The following is a 16,730-nucleotide window of genomic DNA, read 5'->3' as shown; positions in this document are numbered from 1 at the left end:
GCTACCATGTCGATCAACATCGTCGCCGATATCGCTCCTCCACAAAGAAACAGCTTGCAAGAGCCTGCCACACTAAGCGTCTTAAGGCTGCCATGGCCTCGCTCCATACAAAGCAGGGGGCACACGATGCAACCTTGCTACAATGCGCCACTTCCCATAGTCCGTTCGCGTCATTAGCTTATATCTACAACAATAGCCTTGTACGAGGCACCACGACGCCTCGCCACCGACTTTCCAGCCCTGATCTCTATCCGCTCTCCTTATGTAGGCGTCCGCAAGACTACCTTGCGCCTGGATGGGGATATCGCTGATAACGTTTTTGATGCTAGGATAACAAGGGGGTATTGCATACGAACCTGTTTGATTTCAGCTTACATGTGCCTACTGACTACCAGTCAATCCATATGGTTGAGCTTTATTTCAGATTTCAGTGCAACGAATCGCACTAGGCACACGTTTGAGATGAATACGTACTCAGCCAACCACCCGGACTGGTAAGGCTCGAGCCACACCACAAGTTGTGTACGGTCTGTCGTCGTGGATATACCGAAACCCAACAGCGCGGGTCCTGTCAGCACGCAGAACACCCTTGTTACTACTCACCCGCTGAGGCACTATCCACCATGGCTATGCGTCCAAGGCACGTCCGAGGTGGCGTATCGTGCTAGCTGCTCCCAGTAACCACATCTAGCTAAACTACTCCAAGATTCTCTGGCTCAGCTTCCAGCCCTGTGGACAACGCCTCATTGGTACTGGAACGGCCCCTTTGCTATGTAGGATTTTCGGCAGAAGATGAATATCTTAGCCCGAAGCTTAGCATCACGCAAGCCGAACGTCGTAGACGATCAGTCATTGAGTGAATCTCTTAATCCTCGTTCTGTCTGACTCTCTAAAATGAACAAGTCCAACACGGCTCAGTCGACAAGCCCCTGAACAATTCCTGAGCTTCAGCATATTTTATTCAAAACGCTCGCACTTTTGATCGGTTGACTGTCCCTTTCCAACGTTGACTCGAAGCGTACAGTGACAACAGTGGGCACATGCGGCATACAACAGTTCAATTTCTCCCACCGAACCAAACATTCGAACGCGATGGATGTAATGACCTCCATTGCTTCACGAGGCTCGTCTTTTCACGTATCTACTCAGCCTCAGCAACACAACCCGTACGCTAGAATGCCGTCGAGAAGAGCGATAGCATGCGTTACATGCGCCAAAGCAAAGACTAAGTGCAACAAAGCGGTATGTGAGAATCGCGTATATTCCGCCTGACCGAATTTCCCAACACTAACACTTCATAGTTACCTTCATGCTCTCGGTGCATCACTAAAGGTATCAAATGTCAACCGAGATCCACTCGTCGCACATCAGACAACCACGGTCGATCAAGCGTCAAGAAACAACCTAGATTACCGGGATATCCTGCTGCCAAAGCTATCTCAAATCGACACTTACATGTCTCGTCTGTTAGCTTACCTGTTTCCAAAGAGCCTGGAATTACCTCTGCCACACCTTATGTTGATTCCGAAAGTACCGCAACATCTAGTTGTCAGGAGTCAGGACTTCCGAGCTTTCCTATGCTCGCCCCGATCCTATCGCAAGGGCCACAAGTTTCTTACAACTGCTATGCTCATGTAGACGGCCCCATGTATGACCCGAGCATCTTCGCGCGGCCTATGGATGCGGACAATCATCTCCACCTAGGCGCTATATCACCACAGACACCCAGCCCAGTCACCCTTTACGAACACGTATCCGTATTGAACGATCTGGATTATCACCAGTACGATGATTCGTGGTTTAATGAAATGCACATGTTAGATGGAGTTGAGTTCGAAGTTAGTGCTGCGGGTTTTCCACAGGAGAGATGGGTTGTACCAAACTCCACAAACATGGTGCCAACAGCGCAGGTACCATGGTCTCTTTATGACCTCCCGGATCTACTGCAATACAAGCTGGACGAATCAGTATCACATCTCGGCGGGATGGCCTCTCCAGCCCAGTACCAATTCGGAAATGACCTGGACTCAATTCAACCTGAATCGACGTTTTACAGACCTACTGTCACCGACATGACGGTCCTCACATCAGCACCGTTCTTGTACGACTTGAATGCAGCGACAAGTTATGCACCAGTCTGGGAGGGCTGACCTATTCCACAGCGATGCTATTGTTACACTTGACGATGTACACTCACGGTACATTGGCGCTCTGCGATGTGTGTATCACACAGTACATATTTCTATCAGAATTGCCGTTTTTGTCGCTGTTTTCTCTTCCTACCTGCAGTGTCCGTTCTGCTTGCAGCCCCATGCTATGAGCGGCCTTCTGCATTAGCCAAGAAACGTGTTTACTACCTTTTCCACGAGGATCCTGGTACGTACACTATTCCAAGTGATGCAACCAGGCTCGTGGCGTTCAGAGGTGTAGTCGGTTAGTCTTACCACGCGAGCGGTTGAACGGCTAAATTTATCTCTTTCACAAGATTGGTTCTCGCACACCTACTCATCACCGATTCTCCGTGCATCGGGTGAGCCCCAGCGAGCTTGCGCCTCACCACAAGCCCACTATGACAACGCTGCTACCCATTGCTCCCACGCGAAAAGATCACCCTGCCTCCACTATCATACTCTTATCAGAGCCATGGTTTGTCTGATATGATCTTCAACCATGCAGCCGAGGTCACACAAATGCTGATCATATGACACCGACGGAATATCTTAGACAAGCCTTTCGTCTTCATCGGACTTCACAACCCATTTGCCACTCCGAATCACTGGCGACCTTCCACGGTGATACTTGCATTGCTTACGTGTGTATACCACATCAAATTCCTAAGGTCTACGCTAAAGAACTCGAGGCAAGGTACCAAAATGCGTATACGTTTTTGCGCATGAGTACCTCGTGGCTGCATGCATGGTGCCTGGACACAACATCTGAGATGCATACGAGAAAGAGGCACAAATCAAGCAAAGCCTGGTTCAGTTTGTTGCTATGCAACCAGGAGAATATTGTATGAGTGGGCCGCGCATTGATTGGTAGATGTAGAAGACTGGCTGGGAACAGCGAATCAGGGTTTCACGCGCACCTGTCAGTGGCTGATCACTGGTTTAACACACAGCCGTAATGAGGAAGTTTTTTCCCAATTGGACGGCTGCGTCACAGCTTCAGATGCGCCCTGACATCATTAGAGACGTTCATGAGGAAGGATGAACTACTGTACATAGTGCAACCTGTTGCTTTTCACTCTGAACACTGCTTCGGCCCGTCGCGGAGGCCTAATCGCTACAATCTGACGGACCGTCCCATCGTTCACGCCTCATGCCGCATCTCTTGCGAACACAGTGCCGTAGCCACTCACACAGCGGCTAGAACGCCACGGCGCTTGTCAGACACGGGCACAGCTCATCCGTAAAGGATGCGTATGGCTTACTCGGCAGATCCTGCAGTTGTATTCCATCCCTAGCAGCAGTTTCGGCGCTATTTAGCGGTATGCAGTATCTTGTCTAGGCCTTCTTGAACTCTTGGTCCTTCAAGTCACTTCGTATCACAGCAAACCTTGTAGGTCCTCCGAGCAGGCAGTGTCGCGTCCCTCCTGGTGGCTTGCTCTCGGTCGGTAGTGTCATCCCCAACTGCAGGTACTGTGTTCCTTCGTCGTTCGTGTCATCATTATATGTGTGTATGGGTGGGTGCTCTGTCAGAATGCAGGAACGATGAACACTCAAAAGCACAGGCGCACAGGATTCGTGTTGCTCATGCTACCCACACAATCAATGCGACAACTACCGTATGGGAAATGTTACCAGCTCACTGGATTCCGCAACCACCAACCCGGTAGCAGTTGGTCGTATCTGGGGCCATTCGGGTCATATAACCGTTCCTCCGGCCGCTGGAAGCACTACCTGAACGCATGGAGGCAAGACTATAGTCTCGCTACCGCTGGCCCTTGTCAACTTACGAGGTTTGGGTGACTGATACAACCCGGGTCGAACAGGTGACATGCTCTCAAGCCATGATCACCGCCATCATGTGTGCTGTATCTTACTGTTTCGATAAATATTTGGCTTTCTTATTGGCTGTCTCCGTGCTCACTCCCGCCTCCTCCGCTTCGTAGACATGCTCGCTTACGGCACGGACAATGGGTTCATAGCTAAATACGCCTCCACTGGCAACGCATTACCATTTGTTGTTTGCAACGGTTCTGAGCACACCACTCACCGAGAAGCCAGGAAATCACTCCCACCGCTCCGGTAGCAAATAGAACCTTGCTTTTCTCAACATGGGAACAGGGAACTGGCCACATAGGCAACTGAGATAGCACTTCTACACTAACAGAGCCCCTTTGTGGCACGGACACTGTTTCAACGAGGATGGTAGAGGTGGGTGTGGTCTGTGAGACATGAGCTTGGTAGGGATTAGTCACTTCGAATATGATCAGGCCGAGCCATAGCACATGGAATTGGGATCTGGTGTAGGTAAGGTGAATGCTCTCTCTATCAACACCAAGTCTATCGCTGGGATCCAGTCGCTTTGATCAGGCCGTTACAGGCCATGTCACATAGAGCAACGATGGACCACGATCGTGCGGTCTGTGGAAGAGGTTTTGCTAGTGAAAGACGACGTAGCAAGGCAGAAACGATGTGACCGCGTTGGCCGGTGAGATCGAGAGCAGAGTAAGGTGTCCTCAGCCGAGGATGACAGGGTTAGTCTTCACCCAGATAGTCTTTTTTGTCCACCAAAGATGGGTGATCAGCTCTCTCCTAGCTGCAGGTTCCAGCTGAGGCAAATCTTGTAAGATGCTACTTGCCTTATCGACGCCGTCTCGTTCCAAATATCTTGATCCTTCCCGTGTCGTCCCGACCCTTCCTTCCTGCAGCAAATACTTTCCAAGGACTGCCATTTGACTCAACACTAGCTCAACCGTACCTAGTCAACGGTGTTTCCGCGTGATCGAAACACGATGATGGTGTGACCAGATACCAAACGACCCACCACCGACGCGTAATCGCCCTGACATGCTGACGCCTTGGCTTGGTTCTAGGACTCGCTCCACGTTACTCACCTCGCGGAAAACGAATACGATATTCACCCGGTTGAGAAGGTTGCGAGGAGATGATTGGGACATTATGCTCGTCTGATCTACAAGACCTAGAGGTGGTGGCGAAGAGGGCTGCTGCGGTTACTTAACCACGACACGTAGAGCGGTAGCCGAATGCGGGCTCAGGAAGGAGTGAGAGTAAGTGTGGCGTCTGACAAAACGCGATAGGACTGCGCAGTAACCACTCCGAGAATCGGAATACAAGCGAAGCTCTGTCCCCTCGGAAACCGGGGGAACAATACTCTTGTTGGTCGAACCACGGGAACGCATTTTGGTATCCGAACTGTCCCTAGGATGTCAAGACGCCTCAATAGCCTTTGTAGGTGAACAGTAGTACCCGTCTATTTCTTCCTGATGGTTTTCATCCATCTATGGGGCAGATAGCACGTATCTTATCAACGTGTGGCTGAAGTACTGGTTCCTCGTCTCTTAATACAGGAAAAAGAGTGTTGAGATTGTCTACCTCACGTCTTACGGCCTCGTCAGTCATGTCTTGTAATGGGGTGATAAATTCGCATGTCGTGCGCCGAGCCACAATGACTTGAGCATGCTTCTCCTGTACCAACGTCAGCTCTCGCTACCTAATGCAAACATTGCCTATGATTATACATGGTCGCGCTAGACCAAAGCGACTACGCAGCAACATATGATAGTCTAACATACCTCAAGAATATGCTCACACACCTCCACGTACTCCTCAGCTTCCCAGAAGCTAAACCCTACGACCACAGAAATCTGCCTCAGGACCTTCCCGTTCCTGTACTCCTCAAATTGCAACCGTCCATGTTCCAGATCGGATCGGACTTTCCAACGCCTCGACACCTGAAGCGACGTAAAGTTCTGCAACATGTTGTACAGCAAAGAAAGAGAAAGGAAAGGTTGTGTGCCGTCATGAACAATACAGATCCTGTTCAACTGCTTGATGTCTCTTTCCCACATGATTCGCCACAGTAACTGAACAATGAGCTCTCGGCCTGGGCCTCCAATGCCTTTCTCGTGATGTTCTGGACGGTAGCGGATGAACAGTTCTTCTAGACCTGTGAGACCTGCACGAGCAAATCCGAAGCTCTTGACGCGTCTACGGTTTACGTCTGCCGTATACGCTTCCGTGAAATCACAGGGAAGCCTGATTTGAAGTTTTCGGACAGTTGATGTGGATGCTGGGGATAAGGCGCTAGTTTTTCGGCTCAGTTCGTCTGCCGGCGACCACTTAGTGTTGAAAATTGTTGCGGACCAGGCAAGTGCGTGGTATTCCTCGTACAGTTGGCGACATGTCGACGACAGTGCCAATGGAGAATTGCACACTGGAAGAGGTGCGGTGCCGGGGTCGCGGACGAAGACGTAGTCTATGATCTGATTCTTTAATTCACCTGGTAGCAGAACAAGAGGCGACCTTTGTGTCATTGTCATTGAGATCAGTCATTTAGAACGTAGACATGCGAAGAACGCGTAGGAAACGCGCACTGAAACTTTCCTGACGGCGAATTCGGTGGGTTAGTGATGATGTCGCCGTTGCGGAGCGCGTGTCATGCTATGTGGGGCTCACTGTTGACACTTAGTCAAGATTCAAGGTCTCATATCGAGATTGCCTCGGATTCTGCACTCACTCATCGCTATTGATTGATGATTTCCGTAGATATTTCAGAGCCTTCGTTGCACGCTGGAGCCCAATGACACACCTCTATGCATAACTATCACGCAAACTTGACAAGTGCTCTCTAAAAAGGCTCTCTCTGCTGTGCTTTACCGACAGCCCACTTCTAACACAATCCCACGCAGCATAGCATCAAGGTATCATTCTCTCGTCCAAGAACTGCTTGATGTACGAGGTATCAGAAGTTTAGATAAGCTTTGCGCCCAATATAGGCATCGCCAACATGCGCGACTCCAGCCAAACTCACCTGGGATTCACCCTGCCTCCCCAGTTTCCCTCAGTCTGCACCTGAACAAATGGGCTGAAACATATTCAACATGAAATGAACCACCAAAGATTTTGTCAGCTCGCGACCGCTGCAACATAACAATGCTGCCTACCCCGCCTAGGCTTGGGTCGACGTAGCACCTTGGGCGATTTGGCGTTCATCTACTTACTATCAAATCGGGATGGAAATCTATAGTGCACAACCAAACTGATATCATTGGCGATAGGAATTTGCACTGTCTTCAAGATCAAATTTCGCGTGTGTTCTTTTGGGTCATGAGGACTCATGTTAGGCGTTTCGCTCTATGGAAGAGGCTTGATCGAGACATAACCATTCGTCTGTAAAGTTACAAGCACCGACAGCTGGATAAGACTGTTGAGATCCACTGGATTCCAGTACACAGGGCCGCGTATCCATGCCAGCAGCTGTCTTAGAGTTTAGTGTTTTTATGCTGTTAGTCACTTTGCTCTTGCTATACACCTGCGCACATTGTCCGTAAACCCATGATGTTTTTTGAATTGTTCGCAAATGGCCTCTGAGATGTTTTCAACCGCCTTGTCGTGAGCAACACTATCTCTCAGGAGCTTCAACAAGCTCGCGACGTCTCCGGCAACCCCGGACCTTACGATGACTTCTTGCTCGAAGCCTTTCCCATCTACAGGCTTGGGCACACAAATTTTACTTGCGGCCGAGCTCCGTTTCCAGTCCACAATGCCGATACTATGGAGATAGCCGCCATTGTTGCTGAAGCAAGGTGGGGCTCATGTACGGGTATGTCAGCGGTGACTACCATGGATGGATCGATGTTGGCGACCCAAAGCTCCAAAATACCTCCATGCAACTGTGGAGCTATTACCGCGATGGCGCAGGATCATTAGCCTTCTCGTGATGTCGGGTGCTAGCTGCTAGCGAGCGGATGTTTAGCTGGAGTGGCCGGCTCAACCTTCCGAGGCTACCACGCTACGTCGCACTACAAAGTCACTCGCACGTTGTCGACCATGGTATGCACTACAGTGACGTTGTAGACACGATAGGCCATGCAGCGGATTGCATCATGAAGAATGCAAAGCAGAAGGTGAGAAGTGGAAGGCGGATCGGACATACGGCTGTGGCGGCGTTAAGCGACAGCCAGGGCAGTCATAGTCTGCCCGCAGACGGCAGTCGACAGGATGCGTAAGGCGAAGAGACGAAGAGTAAGAGAGCAAGAAAGTGCAGACAAGCTCAGTGTTCAACTGCAGTCTGTCTTGTTTTGTCTTATCGCTGTACCGGATGGGCTAGGAAGCGTGGTGCATCTGATGGCGTTCGGCGGCATATCCTGGCATCTAGCGTCATGATTATTTCGCATCTTCAGCATCAACCCTGTCGTCAGCCTCGCGACCCGCCAACGGCTGCAAAGATTGTGCATCAACACCACCATGCTACCCAGCTGAGATAACGAGGGCGCGCGGTGCTCTACCCCTCCCTGGACGTGAATTTGGCGCATCGCCACTACGGTGGTTGCAGATCTTCCGAGGCAGCCGGGTGCGTGTAGGGTCCCTGCGGTGATCCTGTCGCTCGTCACTTCACGATTTACGACTAGACTCGGCTCTCCTTGGCAGCTTGCGACGCCCTTTCCTCAAACACCCAAGCACTCCCGCCGTGCATTCTCTGCACTCAACAAACCGACGGAGCCTCCATGGACTGCTGCAGCGCTAGCTCGGTATACGAGTGCCATATTTGAGCCCATTGAACCCCCACAGTCGCTTCAGATCCCTCCCGGAAATTTGCCGAGTCGTATACCCACGCCGAGGGAAGGTGTGCTCGAGGCTGCACTCGTCGACACGCCAGACGGCAGGCACGACTCTCGTTATCCCGCCCAGCACACTGCTAGATGCGACGGCGCTCGTCCGCAGACCCAAGCTCCGAGCAGGGCCACGCCGATTCCACCGCCGACCATTCACCCGCACCAATTCCGGAACATGAGGATAACCTCGACCGCCAGACTGAGGCATCGCTAGTGAACGTACAGGGCTGGGCCAACAAGGGTAGGCCAAAGGAGGAGGCAGGCGGGTCTGCACAGCGTCTGGCCACGGACCCAGTCGCCGTATTCCACTCTCCCACCGCTCCACGACTACCTCCACTCATGGCGCACCACAACGCCGACTCAACCATCGGCGCGCTGGCCAAGGACACCCCGCCGCACACCATGGTCGCGCATCACAACGAGAAATGGCGCCAACGCCTACGCTCTCCCTGGGCATGTTCGCCCTACACCGTCTTGACCACCCTGGCCGCCTTCATTGCCATGTTTCTCATGGCCCAGTCGTTTTTGACGAGGCAGCTGGACGTCAAAGGGTGTGGAATGTCTTACATGCGGCCTACCTACTCAAGGTTCAGCAACTTCGACACTGAACACACGCGCTTTGCCAGCAAATACTCGTTGTACTTGTATCGGGAGGGCGGCTTGGACGAGGATACCAGGGCATGTGCTTCCCTTTGAGTAAAGGGAAATTTACTGACAATCCTCAGGTCAAGGGCGTGCCAGTCCTCTTCGTTCCCGGGAATGCTGGCAGCTACAAGCAAGTCCGCTCCCTTGCTGCCGAAGCTGCATACCACTACCACAACACTGTCCAACACGATGCCGATGCCGGCAAGGCGGGGAAGAGGCCACTAGATTTCTTTTCAGTTGATTTCAATGAAGACATCACCGCCTTTCACGGCCAAACATTGCTGGATCAGGCCGAATACCTCAACGACGCCATTACGTACATTCTATCCCTGTACCACACCCCAGGAAAGTTTCTCCGTGACCCAAGCCTGCCGGATCCAACCTCGGTCATCGTGGTCGGACATTCCATGGGCGGTGTTGTCGCGCGTACTATGCTCACCATGCCGAATTACCAGGCCAACTCGATCAACACCATCATCACACTTGCTGCACCACATGCCAGACCGCCAGTGTCCTTTGACGGAGATATTGTTCGCACCTACAAGGGTGTGAACGATTACTGGCGACGCGCCTACTCGCAGAAATGGGCCATTGACAACCCGCTCTGGCACGTCACGCTCATCTCGATTGCAGGAGGAAGTTTGGACACTATGATTTCTTCCGACTATGCCAGCATCGAGTCGCTGGTGCCTGAGACTCATGGGTTTACTGTATTCTCAACGTCGATGCCGAATGTCTGGACTGGGATTGATCACCTAGCAATCACTTGGTGTGACCAGCATAGGAAGGCTGTCGTACGCGCCTTGTACGAAGTCATTGATGTGTCACGCGCAACCCAGACTGTGCCACGAGCCGAGCGTATGCGCGGCTTCAAGAGATGGTTTCTGACGGGACTGGAGGATATTGCCGAGAAGACTTTACCCCAAAAAGAAGCCAAAACGCTACTCACGCTCGAAGAGAATAGTGCTATCATTTCAGAAGGTGAAAAGCTAGTGCTCAGAAGTCTTGGAAAGTCCAAGCAGCGGCCCAATGCGCACCTCATCCCCGTACCGCCACAGGCTGCAGGAAAGAAGTTTACACTTCTTACCAGCGAACCATTGGACCACCCTGGAGAACATGGCCTGCTTGAGGTGCTGTTCTGCAGTGTATTTCCATCGCAACCCGGCCAGTCGACTACACTGTTTTCAATGAACATGGATCTCTCGGGCGACAGTGTCGGTGCCACACGACTTGCCTGCAAGAATGCCGCCTCAGATGTCATCGCACTTCCCGCCTCGACGCGTCACTCGACCCATCCGTTCAAGATGGACGAGCGCCCTTTTTCGTACCTCCAATATGATCTCGAAGATCTGGCAGAGCATCAATTCGTAGCAGTCGTTGACAAGGCTGGTGAGCGCAGCACAGGCTGGGTAGTCGCCGAGTTCAGCGCTGCCCCTGAATCTCAAATCGTCGTTGATATGGGCTTACAGCGCCTTCTGACGACTGGCATGTCTCTGAGGCTTCCAGCACAGCGTCCACTGATGTCGGACATCAAGATCCCAGCTTTGCACTCTGCTCTTCTAGCCTACAACATCCACATTGGCAAGCAGTCGTGCGACGCAGGAGAGCTCTTCGCTCCTCTACTGCGGCAGTACGTTACCGATATCTACGAAAGCAAGTTCTTCGTCAATGTCAAGGATGCTAGCATCAACCTACATGGTGTATCGCCATACATGCCACCTGCTCTGCACGCTAAGCAGCCTTCGAATGGTTTATCACTACAGATTTGGTCTGACCCCACTTGCGATAGCAGTGTCGAGATCAATTTGAATGTGGATATACTAGGCAGTTTCGGAAAGCTCTGGATGCGTTACCGCATCATCTTTGCCGCATTCCCAATCCTGGTCGTTGCCTTGGTTTTACGCCAACAGTTCAGAACGTACGACAACAGTGGAGTCTTTATGAGCTTTACTCAGGGACTAAATGAGTGTCTGAAGAGTTCACTTCCGCTGGCTCTGTCTGCACTTACATTTCTGTCGATTGCGCTAGCAGGCGCTCAACATCAGTCAAAGCAATGGTCTTTCGGTGGGAGGTCTGCCAATATAACATCCTTGCTCGATACTGCCAGCAACGAATTGCTTCTCGGTTCGGACGATACCTTCTTTTGGTTCCTTGTCCCACTGTTTGGTTTGATGTGCATTGGCGTCTGCGTGGCTATCAACTACGCCGTGCTTCTGATAGAACTTACGCTCGCCTCTCTGTACTCTGTTGTTATATCAACCAGACTCCGGAAGGACGAAGCAAAGAGATCCCCATCAGCCTTCGCAGTCACATCCAACCGGCAGCGCGTCATCACCACATGCATTTTGCTATCACTCGTCTCAACAGTGATACCATATCACTTCGCTTACGTTGTACTCTGCCTGGTGCAGCTTGCAACTAGCGTCCGTGCGTTTCGACTGGCGAGAGAATCTAGTCTCGACTCGAACTACAACTTCTACAACTACGCTCACTCGATCTTCATCCTTATGTTTTGGATACTACCCATCAACCTCCCAGTACTGGTGGTTTGGGTACGCAACCTGGCAGTCCACTGGATGACGCCTTTCTCCTCGCATCACAACATCCTCTCCATCATGCCGTTTATCCTGCTCGTTGAAACCCTGAGCACCGGCCGCATGATTCCTCGAGCGGAGTTCCGTGTCTCGTTCTTTACAAACATCTTGCTCTTCTCCATCGGCGCATATGCTGCTGTTTACGGCGTTACATACGCCTATGTTCTGCATCACCTAGCAAACATACTCTGTGCCTGGCTGGTCGCCATTCACTTTGATCCATCAGCATGGTCTCCCAGAAGAGCAAGTGATACCATAGAGGGCAGAAAACCGGATAGCGAAACAAAGAAACGACCATGACAGCAGCGATAATACAATTTTTCTGTTTTCTTCTTCCATCGTACACAATACGTGTACACTTTCGGCGTTCAATACCCCATTTCTGTTCTTTCCTTCATCTGCATGTTACTGGCGTTTCACATCTCAGGGCATCAGCATTTTCGACAATGAGCATATATAATCCTTTCCTCTTCTATTTCATGATTGCGTTGCATACGGTTGGCGCATATGGCTGTTTGGAGCAGCACTGGATTAGAACAAGATGGGAAGGGAAGATGCGCAGCATAAGCAATGTAATCATTGCGCGCGTGTAGGCGAGTGACAACCTGGTGGGGCAACATAGCCTCAGGAATTATATTGTGTAATGGCGGATGCAACAATAAGAAGACCAAGTTTCACCCATATGCGTCCCGTCTCCTTTGCGCACGTGCAGTTGTTCATAACAGACGATGAGCAAGACATACTTTTTTGGATACGTGGAAGAGGAAGGGACATGAACAATGAATAACTATTTATCAACTACAGTACCACATTTGAACGCCACGAAATGCTACTTTACTACCCCGTCAACGTTTTACTGAAATAAACTGCCTCTAGCTTAACTGTTCATTCTACTTCCTCCTCTTGCCTCCACCACCACCGTCCTCGCCCTGGTGACTCCTCTTCTTGCCCTCCCTGGCCCAGTACTCCTGCTTCTCCCTCTTCTCGCGCTCCGCTCTCTTCTCAGCATTCTCAGCCACCTTCTTCTTGTACGGATCTTTCCTCTCTTCCTGCTTCTTACGCCTCTTCTCCACCTTGTCATTGCGAATAGCAATGACCTGGTCCATAAGTCTTCGAGCCTTCTTCTCCTCACCACCGAGGACGACAGCACGCTTCTGCATGTATGTCTGCTTCTTCTGAGGCTTCGTCGTAGCGATCTGCGATTTGAAGGGAAGATCTGCGGCGAGTTTGCGAGGCACGCGGAGTGGGTTGAAGACACGGGTCTCGCGGACGACCGGGCGGTAGGCAGAGTTCTTCTCAGAGGGTGTAGCGATGCCATTCTCGTAGCGTACCACACCTGTGAGACGCATACCTTGCCAGGAGGTGCTTTCGCCTTCTTGGTCAGGGGTGGCGGGGTTAAGCAGGTTGGTAACGGTGTTGTAGAAGCGGCGGGGCTTGATGGGGTACCAAGCTCTTAGGAAGACAATGTCGCTCATAAGGATCTTATCTTCAAAGGTAGCACGGAAATTTCCTTCTGGCTTGCTTAGTGCGCGCTTGATCTGTCCGCGCACACCGGAAACTGTTCGTATGCTGGCGCCTTCGAATTTTGCAATTTCAAGGCTGGATTTGAACATGTCTTTGATAAAAGCGGTGTTCTTGAAGATCTTGTAGGGGTGGCCGGTGAGTTTGAGTTTCTTTACTATCTCGGTGGATTCGTCTACGTTGAGTACGACACCTGTTGCTGCGATCCTGAAACCGGGCGTCTTATTCGAGAGAGACTGGATGCAAACGAATCCGGTGTTCGGGGCGACCAATGGGCCATAGAAGGTACCGAAACAATGCATGTGTTCGGGGGTGTACTTCAGCATGCGATTCCTTGTCCGTGAATCGGAAATACTATAGATTGGGGTGGTCTGGAACCGCCGCCAGCCCAAGGAGAAGATGAGGGGATCGTTAGTCTTGAGGATCTTCTTGTGCCACCTGTGGCGTTTGATACGGATCTGAACGAAACCGAATCGCTCTTCAGTTGGGGTCAGACCACCGATAAGAACAGGGAATCGTGGGTTGAAATGCGCAGAGAACTCGTAAGGTACTTTTTCGAGCACAATACGTGCATAAGTACCCGCCTTGTGACCCTCAACGCGAACGCGAGATAGCTCATCCAGCTGGTCGAATTCGGCGCGGTTGATGTCGAGCTGCTTCTGAATCATGGCCTTTTGTGCGTCGTACCAGTCGTCTTCACCAAACTCTTCCTCTTTGTCACCTTCTTTCCATGCATCAGCTTTATCGTTCATGAAGCCTTCGCGGTCTTCTTCTTCAAATCGAAGCTTTAGCTCTTCTTTCCGCCGTGCGTTCTTCTCGCGCTCTGCTTCAATTGAGTTTGCTTCAGCTTCGGCGCCAGTTTCCTCAGTCTCGCCACCGTGCTTCTCGCCGGTTTCCAAATCTTCAAACTCGCCGTCACCTTCATCATCTTCGTCAAAACCTCCAAAATCGTCGTTTTCTTCATCATCGTCACCGCCCTTGCCGTTCATATGACCGGTAGCAAAGCGGCCCATGAGAGCCTCGACGTTTTCCTCGTCTTCCCACTTCTCCTCCAACTCTTGGTAGTTGAACTTGGGGATGTAGCGGTCCTCGGCATTGGCAGCGTCGTCGGCTGTTCTCTTGCTGAAGAAGCCGTCATCTTCGTCGCCTTCTTCATCGATGTCTTCCTCCTCTTCATCGCCTTTCCATTTCTTGATGACCTCTTCTGGCGCTAGATCCATATTGTACATCATCTTCGCCAGATCTGTGACGCGATACGGCCGTTTTCGTCCGTGTAGTTTCGCAGCATTCTCCTGAAGATTGGCCTTCCATCGTGCGCCGTCTTCAATGTCATCCTCATCGGAGTCTTGCGAATCAAGGTCACCCTCAAGGTCTTCCAGATCAGGTTCATCACCAGATATCGAACCTAGATCAGAGTCACTGTCTGCAAACGCCACATCCTCAACTGTATCTGCATCCTTCTCTTTGCGCGAGACCTTCAGCTTGCCGTTTGGTGGTCCGTTGGTGTCAAGGAACCCAGTATCATCTTCGTCGTCGTCCGCATCGCTATGGTCTTGCTGTAGTTCTTCGTCGTCGCTATCAATTCCCTCAAGATCCTCGTCGTCGACCTCTTCAGCGTCTGCTGCTCTAGCTTTCCGTTGAGACCGTCGGCCCGTATCCGCGGTATCATCCTCGAGAGCCTTCCTATCCACGACTTCGCCATCCTTGAAGAGCCTGAAGTTTCCATCGTCTTCGCCAAGGAGCTTTCGCCCACCCTGCAGTCCGATCATCATTTGCTCACCTAGTCCCTTCTCTGAGTAGTCAGCCTCAGGGTCGAATGTCGCAGTCTTGACGTCAATGTAGACGGCGTCTTTGTCGACAAGCACACCGCCGACATCCGACATTGGAGCATACAGAATCTTCTGCTTCTCGCCCAATCTTGTGCGCTTCTTCTTTCCGGAGGCTTTTTCGACAGCTTTCTCAGCAAAGGGCGTTGGGCATGGATCGGGTAGCGCTTCTGTGGAGGTAACTGTGAGGTCTCCAACACCAGGTATGTGCACTCTCGATCCTCCAGCGGGAAAGTTTGTGCCGCGCAGATATCCGTACAATGCTACCGTGCGATCGCATTTCGGGTTCTGTTCGATATCGGTTGGAGGCGTGATGTCCAAAAACCTATCCGCCAAACAGTACGGATGCGAGTTCCTCCATACCAGCGGTCTCGGATTCTTCATGACACTCAGAAACCTCGAAAGATTCATTATCTCTCTGTCCGGGTATCGCCCGTTCACCACACCACTGAGGTAGAAGAGCTTCGCACCCTGATACAACTCGCTCCAAAACCTGTGCTTGAGTCTCTTCTTCTGCAGCTTGAGCGTCTCTTGTTTCCTGAACAGATCCAGATGTGTCAGGATTCCGAAGACGTTTCCTGGCATACCACTTGCGCTTAGGACGTTCAAGAACTCCATGGTCTCCATCTCGAAGCCGTAATTGCCATCAATCATCAACAAGACTATATCCACCACTTTTGCGATGTCGATCATGCTGGCGAGCGAGTCGGCGGGACATTCTAGGAAGGTAAGACGTCTACGCTTCGAGGTAACGACAGTGAGGGGACCAGTGGGCGTAGAGAGGGTCTGCTTGGTGTATCGTCTGATTAAACTCTTGATAAGAGTGGTTTTGCCGACACCGGGAGGACCGACGACACCGACAATGATTGGAGGAGCTTCTTCGGGAAGACGGTCAACGAGTGGTACGTGGAGGCGCTTCTCTTTGACCTGTACATGTCAGCTAAGGGCTGCGCAAAACTTGGAATCCGGCCTACTTCTGTGGAGCGCGCGGCCTGCCTCTTCAGTTTACCAGGCGCAGAGAATGCGAAAGCTTTGGGGTTCTTGTCTCCAGTATGCGGTTTCTTCTCTTTCTTTGGCCGATGCGGCCGGTTGCTCTGTGCGTCCGCCATATTGACTTGGTGTTCGTGTCTCACTATCAGACCTCAGTAGAAGTCGTCAGAGTGGTGTCGAGGGTCGGGACTCGTCGCGCGCAAAGTCAAGGTCCGGCGGCAAGCAACTTCGCGATCCCAACTTTTTCGACGCTAGGCCAAACGCTAAGGTTGCAGCTGCAGGGATATGCTTATCGATAAGCAGACGCGCCTTCTACGTACTGTGGTGGGGCACAGGGCACATGCCTCACAT

At 51.5% G+C, this 16,730-nt stretch overlaps 5 protein-coding genes across 5 annotated transcripts; 3 read left to right on the top strand and 2 right to left on the bottom strand.

The window, feature by feature from the left end:
- Positions 1-1,176: 1,176 nt before the first annotated feature.
- On the top strand, positions 1,177-2,150 carry CC77DRAFT_1062336 (hypothetical protein; the record flags this gene model as incomplete). The annotated part of the gene is made up of 2 exons (XM_018528510.1): positions 1,177-1,242; positions 1,302-2,150. 2 exons carry the CDS (start codon positions 1,177-1,179, stop codon positions 2,148-2,150), a joined length of 915 nt encoding a protein of 304 aa, XP_018384589.1.
- Positions 2,151-3,247: 1,097 nt separating this feature from the next.
- CC77DRAFT_1021342 (hypothetical protein) lies at positions 3,248-4,177 on the top strand. The gene has a single exon (XM_018525244.1). The coding sequence runs from the start codon at positions 3,714-3,716 to the stop codon at positions 3,969-3,971; it is 258 nt and encodes an 85-aa protein (XP_018384588.1). The 5' UTR covers positions 3,248-3,713; the 3' UTR covers positions 3,972-4,177.
- A 1,282-nt stretch (positions 4,178-5,459) lies between these two features.
- Positions 5,460-6,502, bottom strand: CC77DRAFT_1062335 (hypothetical protein; the record flags this gene model as incomplete). Its single annotated transcript, XM_018528509.1, has 2 exons — positions 5,460-5,654; positions 5,762-6,502. The coding sequence occupies 2 exons, from the start codon at positions 6,500-6,502 to the stop codon at positions 5,460-5,462; spliced, it is 936 nt and encodes a 311-aa protein (XP_018384587.1).
- Positions 6,503-8,622: 2,120 nt separating this feature from the next.
- On the top strand, positions 8,623-12,826 carry CC77DRAFT_149218 (GPI inositol-deacylase). Its single transcript, XM_018530300.1, has 2 exons — positions 8,623-9,481; positions 9,529-12,826. Exons 1-2 carry the CDS (start codon positions 8,891-8,893, stop codon positions 12,340-12,342), a joined length of 3,405 nt encoding a protein of 1,134 aa, XP_018384586.1. The 5' UTR covers positions 8,623-8,890; the 3' UTR covers positions 12,343-12,826.
- On the bottom strand, positions 12,811-16,587 carry CC77DRAFT_1095693 (DUF663-domain-containing protein). The gene is made up of 2 exons (XM_018529805.1): positions 16,364-16,587; positions 12,811-16,316 (listed from the first exon to the last, which is right to left on the bottom strand). The coding sequence occupies exons 1-2, from the start codon at positions 16,496-16,498 to the stop codon at positions 12,933-12,935; spliced, it is 3,519 nt and encodes a 1,172-aa protein (XP_018384585.1). The 5' UTR covers positions 16,499-16,587; the 3' UTR covers positions 12,811-12,932.
- Positions 16,588-16,730: the final 143 nt, after the last annotated feature.

This window comes from Alternaria alternata, assembly GCF_001642055.1.
Source record: "Alternaria alternata strain SRC1lrK2f unplaced genomic scaffold CC77scaffold_13, whole genome shotgun sequence".
Lineage (NCBI taxonomy): Eukaryota > Fungi > Ascomycota > Dothideomycetes > Pleosporales > Pleosporaceae > Alternaria > Alternaria alternata.
The sequence above is the reverse complement of the archived record's forward strand: the minus strand, read 5'-3'. Positions and strand labels throughout refer to the sequence as shown.